Consider the following 17,424-nt stretch of genomic DNA (forward strand, 5'->3'; position numbering starts at 1 on the left):
TTTTTCTTTCTGGCTTATTTCACTCTGTATAGTAGGCTCCAGTTTCATCCACCTCATTAGAGCTGATTCAAATGTATTCTTTTTAATTGCTGAGTAATACTGCATTGTGTATATGTACCACAGTTTTCTTATCCATTCGTCTGCAGATGGACATCTAGGTTGCTTCCATGTCCTGGCTATTGTAAACACTGCTGCAATGAACATTGGGGTACACGTGTCTCTTTCAATTCTGGTTTCCTCAGTGTGTATACCCAGCAGAGGGATTGCTGGGTCGTATGACAGTTCTATTTCCAACTTTTTAAGGAATCTCCACACTGTTCTCCATAGTGGTTGTACTAGTTTGCATTCCCACCAACAGTGTAAGAGGGTTCCCTTTTCTCCACACCCTCTCCAGCATTTATTGCTTGTAGACTTTTTGATAGCAGCCATTCTGGCTGGCGTGAGATGGAACCTCATTGTGGTTTTGATTTGCATTTCTCTCATTATGAGTGATGTTGAGCATCTTTTCATGTCTTTGTTAGCCATCTGTATGTCTTCTTTGGAGAAATGTCTATTTAGTTCTGTGGCCCATTTTTTTATTGGGTCGTTTATTTTTCTGGAATTGAGCTGCAAGAACTGCTTGTATATTTTTGAGATGACTTCTTTGTCAGTTGTTTCATTTGCTATTATTTTCTCCCATTCTGAAGGCTGTCTTTTCACCTTGCTTATAGTTTCCTTTGCTGTGCAGAAGCTTTTAATTTTAATTTAGGTCCCATTTGTTTATTTTTGCGTTTATTTCCAATATTCTGGAAGGTAGGTCATGCAGGATCCTGCCATGATTTATGTCAGAGAGTGTTTTGCCTATGTTCTCCTCTAGGAGTTTTATAGTTTCTAATCTTACATTTAGATCTTTAATCCATTTTGAGTTTATTTTTGTGTATGGTGTTAAGGATTGTTCTAGTTTCATTCTTTTACAAGTGGTTGACCAGTTTTCCCAGCACCGCTTGTTAAAGAGACTGTCTTTTCTCCATTGAATATTCTTGCCTCCTTTGTCAAAGATAAGGTGTCCATAGGTGCATGGATTTATCTCTGGGCTTTCTATTTTGTTCCATTGATCTATATTTCTGTCTTTATGCCATACCATACTGTCTTGATGACTGTGGGTTGGTAGTAGAGCCTGAAGTCCGGCAGGTTGATTCCCTCAGTTCCATTTTTCCTTCTCAAAATCGCTTTGGCTATTTGAGGTTTTTGTATTTCCAAATTGTGAAATTATATGTTCTAGCTCTGTGAAAAATACCGTTGATAGCTTGAGAGGGATTGCATTGAATCTATAAATTATTTTGGGTCGTATACTCATTTTCACAATATTTAATCTTCCAATCCACGAACACGGTGTATTTCTCCATCTATTAGTGTCCTCTTTGATTTCTTTCACCAGTGTTTTATAGTTTTCTATATATAGGTCTTTTGTTCCTTTCAGTTCAGTTCAGTTCAGTTCAGTCACTCAGTCGTGTCCGACTCTCCGCGACCCCATGAATCACAGCACGCCAGGCCTCCCTGTCCATCACCAACTCCCGGAGTTCACTCAAACTCACGTCCATCGAGTCGGTGATGCCATCCAGCCATCTCATTCTCTGTCGTCCCCTTCTCCTCCCGCCCCCAACCTTTCCCAGCATCAGACTCTTTTCCAGTGAGTCAACTCGTCGCATGAGGTGGCCAAAGTATTGGAGTTTGAGCTTTAGCATCAGTCCTCCCAATGAACACCCAGGATTGATCTCCTTTAGAATGGACTGGCTGGATCTCCCTGCAGTCCAAGGGACTCTCAAAAGTCTTCTCCAGCACCACAGTTCAAAAGCATCAATTCTTCGGCGATCAGCTTTCTTCACAGTCCAACTCTCACATCCATACATGACCACGGGAAAAACCATAGCCTTGACTAGACGGACCTTTGTTGGCAAAGTAATGTCGCTGCTTTTTAATATACTATCAAGGTTGGTCATAACTTTTGTTCCTTTAGGTAGATATATTCCTAAGTATTTAATTCTTTTCATTGCAATGGTGAATGGAATTGTTTCCTTAATTTCTCTATTTTCTCATTATTAGTGTATGGGAATGCAAGAGATTTATGTGTGTTGATTTTATGTCCTGCAACTTTACTATATTCATTGATTAGCTCTAGTAGTTTTCTGGTAGAGTCTTTAAGGTTTTCTGTGTAGAGGATCATGTCATCTGCAAACAGTGAGAGTTTTACTTCTTCTTTTCCAATTTGGATTCCTTTTATGTCTTTTTCTGCTCTGATTACTGTGGCCAAAACTTCCAAAACTATGTCAGAATCCAACAACACATTAAAAAGATCATACATCATGACCAAGTGGGCTTTATCCTAGGAATGCAAGGATTCTTCAATATCCGCAAATCAATCAATGTAATACACCACATTAACAAAATGAAAAATAAAAACCATATGATTATCTCAATAGAAGCAGAGAAAGCCTTTGACAAAATTCAACACCCATTTATGATAAAAAAAAAAAAACCTCCAGAAGGAGAGAATAGAAGGAACATCAGTTCAGTTCAGTTCAGTCGCTCAGTCGTGTCTGACTCTTTGCAACCCCATGAAGCTCAGCACGCCAGGCCTCCCTTTCCATCACCAACTCCCAGAGTTCACTCAAACTCCTCAACATAATAAAAGCTATATATGACAAACCCACAGAAAACATTATCCTCAATGGTGAAAAATTGAAAGCATTTCCCCTAAAGTCAGGAACAAGACAAGGGTGTCCACTCTCACCACTACTATTTAACAAAGGTCAGTTTTCATTTCAATCCCAAAGAAGGGAAATGCTAAAGAATGCTCAAGCTATTGTACATTTGTACTCATTTCATGCTAGCAAGGTAATGCTCAGCAGTACGTGAACTGAGAGCTTCCCAATGAATAAGGTGGATTTAAAAAAGGCAGAGGAACCAGAGATCAAACTGCCAACATTCATTGGAATTCCAGAAAAATACCTACCTCTGTTTCATTGACTACGCTAAAGACTTTGACTGTGTGGATCACAGCAAACTGTGGAATATTCTTATAGAGATGGGAATACCAGATCACCTTACCTGTTCCCTGAGAAAATGAGGGTCAATAAACAACAGTTGGAACTGGACATGGAACAAAGGACTGGTTCAAAATTGGGAAAAGATTACATCAAGGCTGTATATTGTTACCCTGCTTATTTAACTTCAATGCAGAGTACCTCATGTGAAATGCCAGGCTGGAAGAATCACAAGTTGGAATAAAGATTGCCAGGATAAATATCAACAACCTCAGATATGCAGATGAACGCACTCTAATGGCAGAAAGAAAAGAGGAACTAAAAAGTCTCTTGATGAAGCTGAAAGAAGAAAGTGAAAAATCTGGCTTAAAAGTCAATATTCAGCGAGAGACGCCCGGCTCCCGGCGGCGCAGACGCGAGAGACGCCCGGCTCCCGGCGGCGCAGACGCGAGAGACGCCCGGCTCCCGGCGGCGCAGACGCGAGAGACGCCCGGCTCCCGGCGGCGCAGACGCGAGAGACGCCCGGCTCCCGGCGGCGCAGACGCGAGAGACGCCCGGCTCCCGGCGCAACCGACCACGTGCAGAATCGTGGCTGAGAGGAGCTGCCCCGCACCCAGGGTTAGGGCGGTGGCCAAGAGGAGCAGTACCACGTCCAGGAGGCGGTGGCTGCTTGGGCACCAGAGGGCCGAGAGGAGCTGATCCACATTCAAAGCAGGAGGGGCGGCCTTGAGGAGATACCCCTCGTCCAAGGTAAGGTACAGCGGCTGCGCCTTGCTGGAGCAGCTGGGAAGAGGTACTCCACGATCAAGTGGAATATAAGAATCCAGTGTTCTGGGGAGGAAGGAACAAGATGGCGGAGGGATAAGACGGCGAGACCACTTTCTTCCCCACAAATGCATCAAAAGAACATTTGAATGCGGAGTAAAGTCCACAAAACAACTTCTGAATACTGGCAGAGGACATCAGGCTCCCAGAAAAGCAGCCATTGTCTTCTAAAGGAAAGAGAAGAAATCAAGCTCCACCCACCAGAACACTGACACATGCCTCCCTAACCAGGGAACCCGGACAAGTCACCCGTCCAACCCCACACACAGCGAAGAAACTACATAATAAAGAGAACTCCACAAACTGCAAGAAGAGGGAAAGGACACCCCAAGCAAAGCAATATAAGCAAGATGAAGAGGCAGAGAAATACCCAGCAAGTAAAGGAACAAGATAATTGCCCACCAACACAAACAAAAGAAGAAGATATAGGGAATTTACCTGATAAAGAATTTCAAATTTTGATGGTGAAAATGATTCAAAATCTTGAAAGCAAAATGGAGTTACAGATAAATAACCTGGAGAAAAGGATTGAGAAGATGGAAGAAAGATTTAATAAGGACTTAGAAGAAATAAAAAAGAGTCAATATACAATGAATAATGCAATAGATGAGATCAGAAACACTCTGGAGGGAACAAACAATAGAATAACAGAGGCAGAAGACAGGATTAGCGAACTAGAAGATAAAATTGTAGAAATAAATGAAACAGAGAGGAAAAAAGAAAAACGAATTAAAAGAAATGAGGACAATATTAGAGACCTCTGGGACAATGTTAAACGCTCCAACATTCGAATCATAGGAGTCCCAGAAGAAGAAGACAAAAAGAAAGACCATGAGAGAATACTTGAGGAGATAATAATTGAAAACTTCCCTAAAATAGGGAAAGAAATGATCACCCAAGTCCAAGAAACCCAGAGAGTCCCCAACAGGATAAACCCAAGGCGAAATACTCCAAGACACATATTAATCAAATTAACAAAGATCAAACACAAAGTACAAATATTAAAAGCAGCAAGGGAAAAGCAGCAAATAACACATAAGGGGATTCCCATAAGGATAACAGCTGATCTTTCAACAGAAACTCTTCAGGCCAGAAGGGAGTGGCAAGACATACTTAAAGTGATGAAAGAAAATACCCTACAGCCCAGATTATTATACCCAGCAAGGATCTCATTCAAACATGAAGGAGAAATCAAAAGCTTTACAGACAAGCAAAAGCTGAGGGAATTCAGCATCACCAAACCAGCTCTCCAACAAATGCTAAAGGATCTTCTCTAGACAGGAAACACAGAAAGAGTGTATAAACTTGAACCCAAAGTAATAAAGAAAACGGCTACGGGATCGTACTTATCAATAATTACCTTAAACGTAAATGGGTTGAAATTTTCAAAAAGGCTAGGAAACAATTCTCATAGCCATCAATAGTTCAGTGTTGAGTTCATGAATAGTTTTTAAAGTTTGGGACAAACTGTAGTATTTGCTATTTGAAGTACTATTTGTAATTGGCATATTACGATGTTTCATTGGTCTTCATTTCCAACTTAAAACGCCTAAAAATGCCTAACAGGTTTTTAGATTTGTGAATTTTAGTTGAAATGTATTTTACGATGTTACTAAACCTGTAGAAATATTGAAATATTTCAGAGAACTTATTTACTGTACATTTAATTTATTTTATTTATAAAAGTTATGAACTGTAGAAAGTTTTACTTGTTGGGTCAAATGCTTGTTGCTTCAAATGCTTGTTGCATTTGAAGTGCTAGTTACAAGAAAATCAAATACCTTCAATGTATAAATGCTATTAAGTTTTTAAAGGACTCTGGAGTATAAGTAAGTTTGTTTAAAGAAATTTAGTCTATTCAACCTGAATCAGCTCTGTCAAACATTAATTAAAAGCCTCATTTTAAAAAAATAAATAAATAAATAAATAATGGTGGTGGGAGGGAGGGTTGGGAAGCTGGCTGGAGGTAGAGGTGGTGAAGTTTATAAATCTAATTAAAAATGAAGTTGCATTTCCATTTTCCAAATCCACCCATCCACCAGCGTACTGTGTCACTAGACATTATGTACGATTTTACTTTGCGACAGAAACCATTACATTTAAAAATTCATTACAGCAAGGTGAGTTAGACACATGATGGATGCAGCTTTAATTCTGCCATATATTATTAGAGTTAAAATGTAAATGATGAAAAATATTTTGTGCTTATCAGCATTTATGTGGAAATGTGTTTTACAGTGATATAGGATGTTATATTTCTATTATTGTGATGGAAAAAAAAAGCAATACAAAAAGACGAAGTGTTTATTAAAACATGAAAAAAAAAAAGAAATAAATGGTTTTGCAGCACTGAAGAGATTATAGAAAGTAAATAAGCTAGATCAGACCTGTTTTATGTAGTAATTTTATAGTTTATTTTAATTATTTCAGTTGTAAAATATTGTTATACTGTTAATTAGTTCTGATTGTTCATATTAAACTATTGTAATGCAAAAAAATAAATAAATAAAATTAAAAAAAAAAAGTCAATATTCAATAAACAAAGATCATGGAATCAAGTCCCATCACAGAAACAAGACCCATATATATGCTGCAATGGGAGACTCACTTCAGACCCAAAGACAAGCACAGGCTGAAAGGAAGGGGATGAAGAAAGATACTCCATGCGCAAAAGAAATAAAAATAAAGATTGCATATCAATACTTATATCAGAAAAATGGACTCCAAAATAGACAATGTTAACAGAGATAAGGAAGGACATTACATGATGATCAAGGGGTCAATCCAAGGAGATAAAAAAAACTGAAAAGATAAATGCACCCCAAATAATACCACTTAAATAGATACAGCAAATATTAACAACATAGACAAAGTGATAGTAACTCATTAATAGTCGGGGCCTCTAATGTGTCACTTATATGATTGGAGATGTTTCATAAAAGAGACAATGAATGACACATTAGACAAGGGGGATATAATAGATAAATGTAGAAATGTCCATCCAAGAGCAGTAGAGCACACATTCTTTTCAAGTGGACATGGAATAGTCTCCAGGACTGATCATTTGCTAGTCTTAGTAAATCTTATAAAATTGAAATGATACCGAGAGTCCTGCCACCCCGAGCTGTGAAACTATGAATCACGAAGAAGAAAAAAAATGCAAACAACACACATATGTGGAAGTGAAATGACATATTACTAATAATCAGTGATCCATTGAAGAAATTGAAGAAGAAATGAAAAAATACCTGGAGACAAAGAAAATGAAAACACAACAATCCAAAATCTGTGGGATACAACAAAAACAGCTCTAAGAGGAAAGTCTCAAACACTGGAAAAGACTCTGATGCTGGGAGGGATTTGGGGCAGGAGGAGAAGGGGACGACAGAGAATGAGATGGCTGGATGGCATCACTGACTCAATGGAGGTGGGTTTGAGTGAACTCCGGGAGTTGGTGATGGACAGGGAGGCCTGGCGTGCTGTGATTCAGGGGTTACAAAGGGTCAGACACGACTGAGCGACTGAACTGAACTGAATATGCTTAGTTGCTCTACTGCTGCTGCTGCTGCTGCTGCTAAGTCACATTAGTCGTGTCCAACTTTGTGCGACCCCATAGATGGCAGCCCACCAGGCTCCTCTGTCCCTGGGATTCTCCAGGCAAGAACACTGGAGTGGGTTGCCATTTCCTTCTCCAACGCATGAAAGTGAAAAGTAAAAGTGAAGTCGCCCAGTCGTGTCCGACTCTTAGTGACCCCATGGACTGCAGCCTACCAGGCTCCTCCGTCCGGGATTTCCCAGGCAACAGTACTGGAGTGGGCTGCCATTTCCTTCTCCAGCTTAGTTGTTCAGTCGTGTCCAAATCTTTTCAACCCCATAGAGCCTGCCAGGCTCCTCTGTCTGTGGGGATTCTCTAGACAAGAATACTGGAGTGGGTTGCCATGTCCTCCTCCAGGGGATCTTCCCAACCCAGGGATTGAACCCAGGTCTCCCACACTGCAGGTGGATTCTTTACTAGCAGAGCCACAAGGGAAGCCCAAGAATATTGGAGTGGGTAGCCTATCCCTTCTCCAGAGGATCTTCCCGACCCAAGAATTGAACTGGGGTCACCTGCATTGCAGGCAGATTCTTTACCAACTGAGATGGTAAAGAACTGACTTTAACTTTCATATAACCTAAACTTACAGTTAAAGGAGTTAGAGAAATAAGAATAAACAAAACCCAAATTTAGTAGAAGGAAAGAAATCATATAAATCAGAGCATAAATAAATGAAATGGGGTCTAGTAAAACAATAGAAAGGATCAATGAAAACAAGAGCCTTTTCTTTGAAGATATAAACAAAATAGAAAATCTTCTGTTAGACTCATCAAAAACAAAAGATGACAAACAAAAAACTCGATCAGTTCAGTTCAGTTCAGTCCCTCAGTCATGTCCAACTCTTTGCGACCCCATGAATCACAGCACGCCAGGCCTCCCTGTCCATCACCAACTCCCGGAGTTCACTCAAACTCATGTCCACAGAGTCAGTGATGTCATCCAACCATCTCATTCTCTGTCATCCCCTTCTCCTCCCACCCCCAATCCCTCCCAGGATCAGAGTCTTTTCCAGTGAGTCAACTCGTCGCATGAGGTGACCAAAGTATTGCAGTTTCAGCTTTAGATAGTCAGCCCTAATTAATAAAAGTATAAATTAAAAGGGAGAAGTTACAGGAAACATCATAGAAATATAAAGGATCCTAGAAGGTTACCATGAACAACAATACACCAGTAAGACAACCTAGAAGAAATGGACCAAATTCTTGAAATGTACATTCTTCCAACACTGAAATAAGAAGTAGAACTTATGAACAGACCAATTACTGGTAATGAAGTTCAATACATCAGAAAACAACTCCCCCCAACCCCCCAAAAAAAGGTGAGGACCAAATGGTTTCACAGGAGAATTCTACCGAAAATAAACAGAAGAGTTAATACCTAGTCTTATTAAATTATTCAAAAAATTTCATAGGAAGGAACATTTCTGAACCACTGTATGAGGCCAGTATCACCCTGATAACAAATCTATACAAAGAAGCAACCTAAGTGTTTGTTAACAGATGAATGGATAAAGATGATATGGTGTATATATGCAATGGAATATGACTCAGCCATAAAAGAAAGAAATTTTGCCATTTGCAACAATATAAATGGATCTGGAGGGTATTATTTTTAGTGAAATAAGTAAGACAGTCAAATACTGTGTTATCACTTTCATGTGCAACCTAAAAATGACAAAAGTAGTCATTATACAAAAAGAAATCAGACTCCCACATAAAGAGAACAAGTCATAGGTTATGAGTTCAGAGATGGAAGTGAGGTGGGGCAATACTGGATCAGGGAATTCAGAGGTTTAAACTACTAATTTAAAAATTGTTAAATAAAAGATATGTTGTGTACAGCATGGGGAATAAGGCCAATATTTTATAACTAAAAATGGAGTATAATTTATAAAAATTTGAATTCACTATGTGCTACATCTGAAAGTAACATCAGTTAAGTTCAATTGTCACTCAGTCATCTCCAACTCTTTGCAACCCATTGACTGCAGCACGCCAGGCCTCCCTGTCCATCACCAACTCCCAAAGCTTGCTCAAACTCATGTCCATGGAGTTAGTGATGCCATCCAACCATCTCATCCTCTGATGTCCCCTTCTCCTCCCGCCTTCAACCTTTCCCACCGACAGGGTCTTTTCTAGCAAGTCAGTTCTTTGCATCAGGTGGCCAACGTATTGGAGTTTCAGTTCAGCATCAGTCCTTCCAATGAATAGTGGGTTGATTTCCTTTAGGTTGACTGGTTTGATCTCCTTGCAGTCCTTGGGACTCTCAAGAGTCTTCTCCAATACCACATTTCAAAAGCATCAATTCTTTGGCACTCAGCTTTCTTTATGGTCCAACTCTCACATCCATACATGATCACTGGAAAAACTATAACCGTGACTAGATGGATCTTTGTTGACTAAGTAATGTCTCTGCTTTTTAATAAGCTGTCTAGGTTGGTCATAAATTTTCTTCCAAGGAGCAAGTGTCTTTTAATTTCATGGCTGCAATCACCATCTGCAGTGATATTGGAGGTCAAGAAAATAAATCTGTCCCTGTTTCCATTGTTTCACGATCTATTTGCCATGAAGTGATGGGACCAGATGCCATGATCTTCGTTTTTTGAATGTTGAGTTGTTTTTTTGTTTGTTTGTTTGTTTCAACTGTCACTTTATTGTTAAGATGGCTGAATTAATTACAAATTTAAACTATAACTTTGACAATTTTTAGCCAGGTACCAAATTTTATTCAAAGAAACTGCTTATTTAAAAGTGATCACCGGACAACTCAAAATGTACAGCAAGATAGATTAGAGAAAGATCTTACTGGCCAATAGATTGTTGGCCAATTCTTTCATTATATCAGATGCAAAACTACTGTTTCTAGCTGTCTTGATAGGGATAGATGTGTTTACAGAACTGGCTGAGCTTGAGCCTTCTTTGCGAGCAGCTTTAGATCTGCAATACACTTGGCGATTGTTTCCTTCTCCTGCTGTGCAGAGATGCTCTGCACCACATGCTTCTCCACCCAGTTTATCATATGCTCTTGTTCCTTCTGATGCATCATATTCTGCACGGAGATGTGATAGTCCAGGCGATTCTTTACCTCCCTGTATACTCTATGGAGCCGTTCCCGGTAAGTAACCTCCAAGGCCATAGCAATGTTATTCCTTTGAACATCAAAAAGGTAATGGTGCTTTTGAACCAGTGCCTGCTGTGACTTCTCCATATCAATAGCATCTTGTATTTGTTTGATGGACGCCTGTTTCACCTCTTCCAGTTGGGCAATTTTTTGGTCATTGAGTTTATCAGCAAATTCCCCAATAGAGGCACTATATTTTTTAACTACATAGACAAGGAACCCTACTGTTGATACGGCAGAAAAGGTCTCTGGAGTTATCACATATATTTCTTTGGAGAGTAAATATAAGATAAGCCCAGTTCCACTTTTCACTTTCACACATTGGAGAAGGAAATGGCAACCCACTCCAGTGTACTTGCCTGGAGAATCCCAGGGACAGGGCAGCCTGGTGGGCTTCCATCTATGGGGTCACACAGAGTCGAACACGACTGAAGTGACTTAGCAGCAGCAGCAGCAGCAGCAGCAGCAAGCCCAGTTCCAAGCACATAGGGTCCTGTTACACCAGTTTTAGAATAAAGGAACTGGAAGAATTCCTCAGGGATCAGCCCAAAATGAACTTTTCCTCCATGTTCAGGAAGAGGTGGTACAGGGGCAAGACTTGGCTGCCCTGTGTGAAAGATCCTTGTTGCCTGCAATACCCCTGGACCGAGGAGGGCTGCGTTTTTCAGAGAGGGGGCTGCTGCGGCGGCAGCAAAGGTACCACCCAGGACAGCATTGTCACGTAGAATCCACACAGCAATCTTCCCTCCCCAATGACCCCAACTGGAGAATCCGTCAGGAACAGAAGCAAGATCTGAATGTTGAGTTTTAAGCCACCTCTTTCACTCTCCTCTTTCACTTTCATCAAGAGGCTCTTCAGTTCTTCTTCACTTTCTGCCATAAGAGTGATGTCATTTGCATGTCTTGAGGTTACTGATATTTCTGCTGGCAATCTTGATTTCAGCTTGTGCTTCATTCCAGTTCGGCATTTCACAAGATGTACTCTGTACCACAGAGACTGAGACAGAACTGTGTTTGAGTGTCTCCTGTGGAGGTACAGGTCACCAGTGGACTGCTGCAGGGGAAGGGGCTCTGGGTGTAGCATACCTGGGTATGGCATAAGCCCTCTTGAAGGAGGTCTCAACCACACCATAGAACCACCACAACCTACACAGAACTGGGGAAACAGACTCTTGGAGGGCACAAACAGAACCCTGTGCATACCAGGACCGGAAGAAAGGAGCAGTGACCCCACAAGAGACTGACCCAGATTTGCCTGTGAGTGTCCAGGAGTCTCCAGCAGAGGCGTGGGTTGGTGGTGACCTGCTGCAGGGTTGGGGGCAGAGTGTAGCAGTGCATGCATGGGATCTTTTAAAGGAGGTCACCATTATCTTCATTACCTCCACCATAGTTTTGCCCCAGGTAAATAACAGGGACGGAACACAGCCCCACCCATCAACAGAAAATTGGACTAAAGATTTACTAAGCATGGCCCTGCCCATCAGAACAAGACCCAGTTTCCCCCTCAGTCAGTTTCTCCCATCAGGAAGCTTCCATCAGCTTCTTATGCTTCTCCATCAGAGTGCAGACACACTGAAAACCATAAACACAGAAAACTAACCACTCTCATCACATGAACCACAGCCTTGTCTAACTTAATAAAACTATAAGCCATGCTGTGTAGGGCCACCCAAGATGGATGGGTCATGATGGAGAGCTCTGACAAAACATGGTCCACTGGAGAAGGGAATGGAAAACCACTTCAGTATTCCTGCCTTGAGAACCCCATGAACAATATGAAAATTCAAAAGATAGGACACTGAAAGATGAACTCTCCAGGTCGCTAGGTGCCCAATATGCTACTGGAGATCAGTGGAGAAATAACTCCAGAAAAAATGAAGAGACGGAACCAAAGCAAAAACAACACCGAGTTGTCGGTGTGAATGGTGATGGAAGTAGAATCCAATGCTGTAAAGAGCAATATTGCATAGGAGCCTGGAATGAAAGGTTCATGAATCAAGACAAATTAGAAGTGGTCAAACAGGAGATGGCAAGAGTGAACATTGACATTTTCGGAATCAGCAAACTAAAATGGACTGGAATGGGTGAATTTAACTCAGATGACCATTATATCTACTACTGTGGGCAAGAATCCCTTAGAAGAAATGGAGTAGCCATCATAGTCAACAAAAGAGTCCGAAATGCAGTTCTTGAATGCAATCTCAAAAACGACAGAAAGATCTCTGTTCGTTTCCAAGGTAAACCATTCAATATCATGGTAATCCAAGTCTATGCCCCGACCAGTAATGCTGAAGAAGCTGAAGTTGAACAGTTCTATAAAGACGTACAAGACCTTTTAGAACTAACACCCAAAAAAGATATCCTTTTTGTTATAGGGGACTGGAATGCAAAAGGAGGAAGTCAAGAAACACCTGGAGTAACAGGCAAATTTGTTCTTGGAGTACAGAATGAAGTAGGTTAAGGGCTCATAGAGTTTTGCCAAGAGAATACACTGGTCATAGCAAACACCTCTTCCAACAACACAAGAGAAGACTGTACACATGGATATCACCAGATGTTCAACACTGAAATCAGGTTGATTATTTCTTTGCAGCCAAAGGTGGAGAAGCTTTATACAGTCAGCAAAAACAAGACTGGGCACTGACTGTGGCTCAGATCATGAACTCCGTATTGCCAAATTCAGACTTAAAGTGGGGAAAACCACTAGACCATTCAGGTATGACCTAAGTCAAATCCCTTACGATTATACAGTAGAAGTGGGAAATAGATTTAAGGGACTAGATCTGATAGAGTGCATGATGAACTATGGACAGAGGTCATGACATTGTACAGGAGACCAGGATCAAGACCATCCCCAAGAAAAAGAAATGCAAAAAAGCAAAATGGCTGTCTGATGAGGCCTTACAAATAGCTGTGAAAAGAAGAGAAGCAAAAACCAAAGGAGAAAAGGAAAGATATACCCATTTGAATGCAGAGTTCCAAATAATAGCAAGGAGAGATAAGAAAGCCTACCTCAATGATCAGTGCAAAGAAATAGAGGAAAACAATAGAACGGGGAAGACTAGAGATCTCTTCAAATAAGTTAGAGATACCAAGGGAACATTTCATGCAAAGCCTTCATATGTATGATGGCAAAAAATTCTATTATATGAACAATAAGATTGTATGGGCTTATAGGGACTGCCTGGGGCACGTTATCAGTATATCTATTTAGGGTTTCTTCTTAGGGTCTGGCTGAACCTCAGATGTCTATCTAGTGAAAAAAGGCTAACAGTATTACTAGGTTAGGAATATGATTTTGTGAAAACCAAAAGGGTCCTACTTGTCTCTGCTCATCTTGTTTATTCAGTTCAGTTCGGTTCAGTCACTCAGTCGTGTCTGACTTATTAGCATGATCTGAAAAACATGATCGTATGTTGCAGAACTGGAACAATGTCTCTGATTGATCCAACCCACATAATTCCCTGGAATTAGGCCTTGAATATTACCTGATCCACTACCCTCTAGTTATCAAATGAATAATAAAAGCCTTAATTATTTTGAATTTATTCCTCTGAGAAAGCTATTATCATTATATGAACTAATTTGCCCTTGATAGATATATTCTAAATCATGTCTAACTTGATCATTCAATATGCTAACAATCTTCTTTGGCAATACACTCTATGTGCAGAGATTTCAACCTTCGAAAATTCAAAATGTGTCTGACTGGACTGAGAAAACATTATGGATGAGGATGTGTTTTAAAAGTGCATAAAGGATCACCAATACCTCATTGACTATTGCTCTTCCTAACTGTTGTTGTTGCTGTTCAGTCACTCAGTAGTGTCCAACTCTTTGTGACCCATGGACTGCAGCATGCCAGGCTTCCCTGTCCTTCACTATCTCCCGAAGTTTGCTCGAGCTCATGTCCATTGAGTGGATGATGCCATCCAACCATCTCATTCTCTGTTGTCCAATTCTCCCGCCCTCAATCTTTGCCGGCACCATGGTCTTTTCTAATGAGTCAGCTCTTCCATCAAGTGACCAAAGTATTGGAGCTTCAGCTTCAGCCTCAGTCCTTCCAGTGAATATTAAGGATTGGTTTCCTTTAGGATTGACTGGTTTGATCTCCTTGCAGTCCAAGGGATTCTCGAGAGTCCTCTCCAGCACCATGATGCAAAAGCATCAGCCTTCTTTCCAGTCCAACTCTCATATCCATGCATGACAACTGGAAAAACTGTAGCTTTGACTATACGGACCTTTGTTGGCAAAGTGATGTCTCCACTTTTTAAATGCTGTCTAGGTTTGTCATAGCTTTCCTTCCAAAAAGCAAGCGTCTTCTAATCTCACAACCGCAGTCACCATCCACAGTGGTTTTAGAGCCCAAGAAGATAAAATCTTCCACTTTTTCCCCTTCCATTTGCTGTGAAGTGATGGAACTAGATTCCATGATCTTAATTTTTTGAATGTTGAGTTTAAAGCCAACTTTTTCACTCTCCTCTTTCACTTTCATCAAGAGGCTCTTTAGTTCCTCTTCGCTTTCTGCCATTAGAGTGGTATCATCTACATATCTGAGGTTGTTGATATTTCTCCCAGCAATCTTGACTCCAGCTTGTAACTTATCCAGCCTGGCATTTCACATGATGTACTCTGCAAATAAATTAAATAAACAGGGTGACTATATACAGCCTCATCATACTCCTTTCTTTTGAACCAATCAGTTGTTCCATGTAAGGTTTGAACTGTTGCTTCCTGACCTGCACGCAGGTTTCTCAGGAGGCAGGTAAGGTGGTCTGATATTCCCATCTTTTTCAGAATTTTCCACAGTTTGTTGTGATCCACACAATCAAAGGTTTTCACAAAGTTAATGAAGCAGAAGTAGATGTTTTTCTGGAATTCCCTTGCTTTCTTATGATCCAACTAATGTTGGCAATTTGATCTCTGGTTCCTCTGCCTTTTCTAAATCCAGCATGAACACCTGGAAGTTCTTGGTTCACGTACTGTTGAAGCCTAGCTTGAAGGATTTTGACCATTACCTTGCTAGCAAGTGAAATGAGCAAAATTGTATAGTAGTTTGAACATTCTTTGGCATTTCCCTTCCTTGAGATTGGAATGCAAACTGACCTTTTCCAGTCCTGTGGCCACTTCTGAGTTTTCCAAATTTGCTGACATGTTGAGTGTGGCACTTTACAGCATCATCTTTTAGGATTTGAAATAGCTCAACTGGAATTCCATCACCTCCACTAGCTTTGTTTCTGTTAATGCTTCCTAAGTCCCAATGACTTCACCTCCAGGATTTACTTTAATAACCTTAAATCTGAATACACAGCTAAGGCCATTCTACGAATAAGGTCTCTGCCTTTAAGCAATATTCATCTACCTACCCAACATCCAACTGATAGTATGGTTTCACTGGGTCACCTGCATTGCTTTCCCTCTTTGATGATTTGCCTTTAAGAAAAGAAGTAATTGGCCAACATGGTTATATTGATTAAATTAAGCATAATTTAATCGTACTTTAGCAGGCAAGAAAAAAAACCCTATCTTTTCTGCCAGAAAGAACCTACCCATAACCTGAGTTCTTAGGGTCTTTTGCACCTTTAATACACATTTTATATCCTAGATTATATTATTTAATGCAGATGCTCTGGATTGATTACTTTAAGCTTCCAAAGTGCAGCCCTAACTCTCATTGTTCCCTGAGATTTCTCCATTCGTATCTAGATAGTTTTATAGTAACAAATTTTACTTTTGATATGACTTTATTTGAATGCCAATAACTTTGCTGAGACAAGCCAATGTGAAGAGAAGGTAGGCAATCAGGTGAGATGAAACGCAGACACATTCTAGCCTGAGACCAAAGGCAGAAAGGACAATGTATGCACAAAACTGACTAGCACAGTGGCTTCACCAAATACCCCCCAGTAGTGAGGCAATTTGTGCAAATATACCTGTAACACACATTAAGAAGAGAGACAGAGATTGTTGACAGTTCCATAGAAGTTTACAGAACACGATCTCCTTATTTACCATCTGCTAGGGGAACAACAGTGCCTACTGCCATTGAGTTCATAGGAGGCAAACAGATCTGAGTTCAGAGTTTCTAGAGCCCAGTACATGTGAGAAATCTACTTGTCTCCAAGAGAATGTGGTCTACACAACCCAGCATGGGAGCCTACCACAAGGTGAAAGTTTTACAATGAGAATAACCCCAAGACTTATTAAACCATTTTCCAAAAATATGCAGCAGAGTAAGACAGCCTTCCTGTGAAGTCACCAGCAGTTTAATATATGTGGCAACATATGCTCAGACAGTAGAAAAATATAAAGCAGTGTTAGTAACAGTCTCCTCAGAACTGAGACTCCCTGAATATGAAACACTTCTTGGCCATATATACCATGTGTCCAAAACAGCTACACACTATCTCTGTATATCCATTTACTCTTCTTCAACACTTGCACTTAAAAAAGTTGGTGTAAGATGAAACTTTTATTTAATATGTGCAGTATTTAAAATGGTGCCCAGAATTAACAAATTTTTGTAATAATATGTTGTTGGGAAGGGAAAAATAGGTAGCAAGGCAGGCCTAAATCTTGACCTGCAATAAGATTGAAATATTTCCAGTATATCCTGAAAGACCCTCAAAATGATCTGATCCACACTTCTTCCCTGAGAAAAATCCACTATAAAGTCCTTTTCTACTTCTAGGGAAATTCTCCAAAGGAACAGTGAATGCCTTGGTCCTAGCTGCCACAAACAGGTACATGGTCAAAGCTTGGGCATTTCTGGTCTTTACTGTATAATTTCTCTTAAAGTTGAAGTTATACAGACTGCATGCTAAAGGAAAATGTAAGTCAAAGTAGTAGGCAATAAGTACA

General features: G+C 40.4%; 1 protein-coding gene and 1 pseudogene across 6 annotated transcripts in view; both read right to left on the minus strand.

Annotated features, from left to right (window-relative positions):
* LOC129536248 (uncharacterized) overlaps nucleotides 1–16,637 on the minus strand; it is a 56,471-nt gene extending 39,834 nt beyond the window's left edge. For 2 of the 6 annotated variants that reach the window (XR_008681780.2, XM_088836870.1), the window contains exon 1: nucleotides 14,335–16,625. Coding sequence is in view for 2 of the 6 variants with exons in the window: in XM_088836870.1 (XP_088692996.1) it covers nucleotides 14,335–14,339 (5 nt within the window). In the remaining 4 variants the exon portion in view is untranslated. Of the gene's footprint in view, nucleotides 1–14,334 lie in introns of all 6 variants that reach the window. The other 4 variants (XR_016037563.1, XR_008681779.2, XR_008681778.2 and 1 more) reach the window with 4 other exon arrangements.
* On the minus strand, nucleotides 8,458–11,695 carry LOC129536251 (ATP synthase peripheral stalk subunit b, mitochondrial pseudogene; annotated as a pseudogene).
* Nucleotides 16,638–17,424: the final 787 nt, after the last annotated feature.

This window comes from Moschus berezovskii, chromosome 6 (assembly GCF_049115385.1).
Source record: "Moschus berezovskii isolate FMDL1 chromosome 6, NW_MosBer_1.0, whole genome shotgun sequence".
In the NCBI taxonomy this organism is placed as follows: Eukaryota; Metazoa; Chordata; class Mammalia; order Artiodactyla; family Moschidae; genus Moschus; species Moschus berezovskii.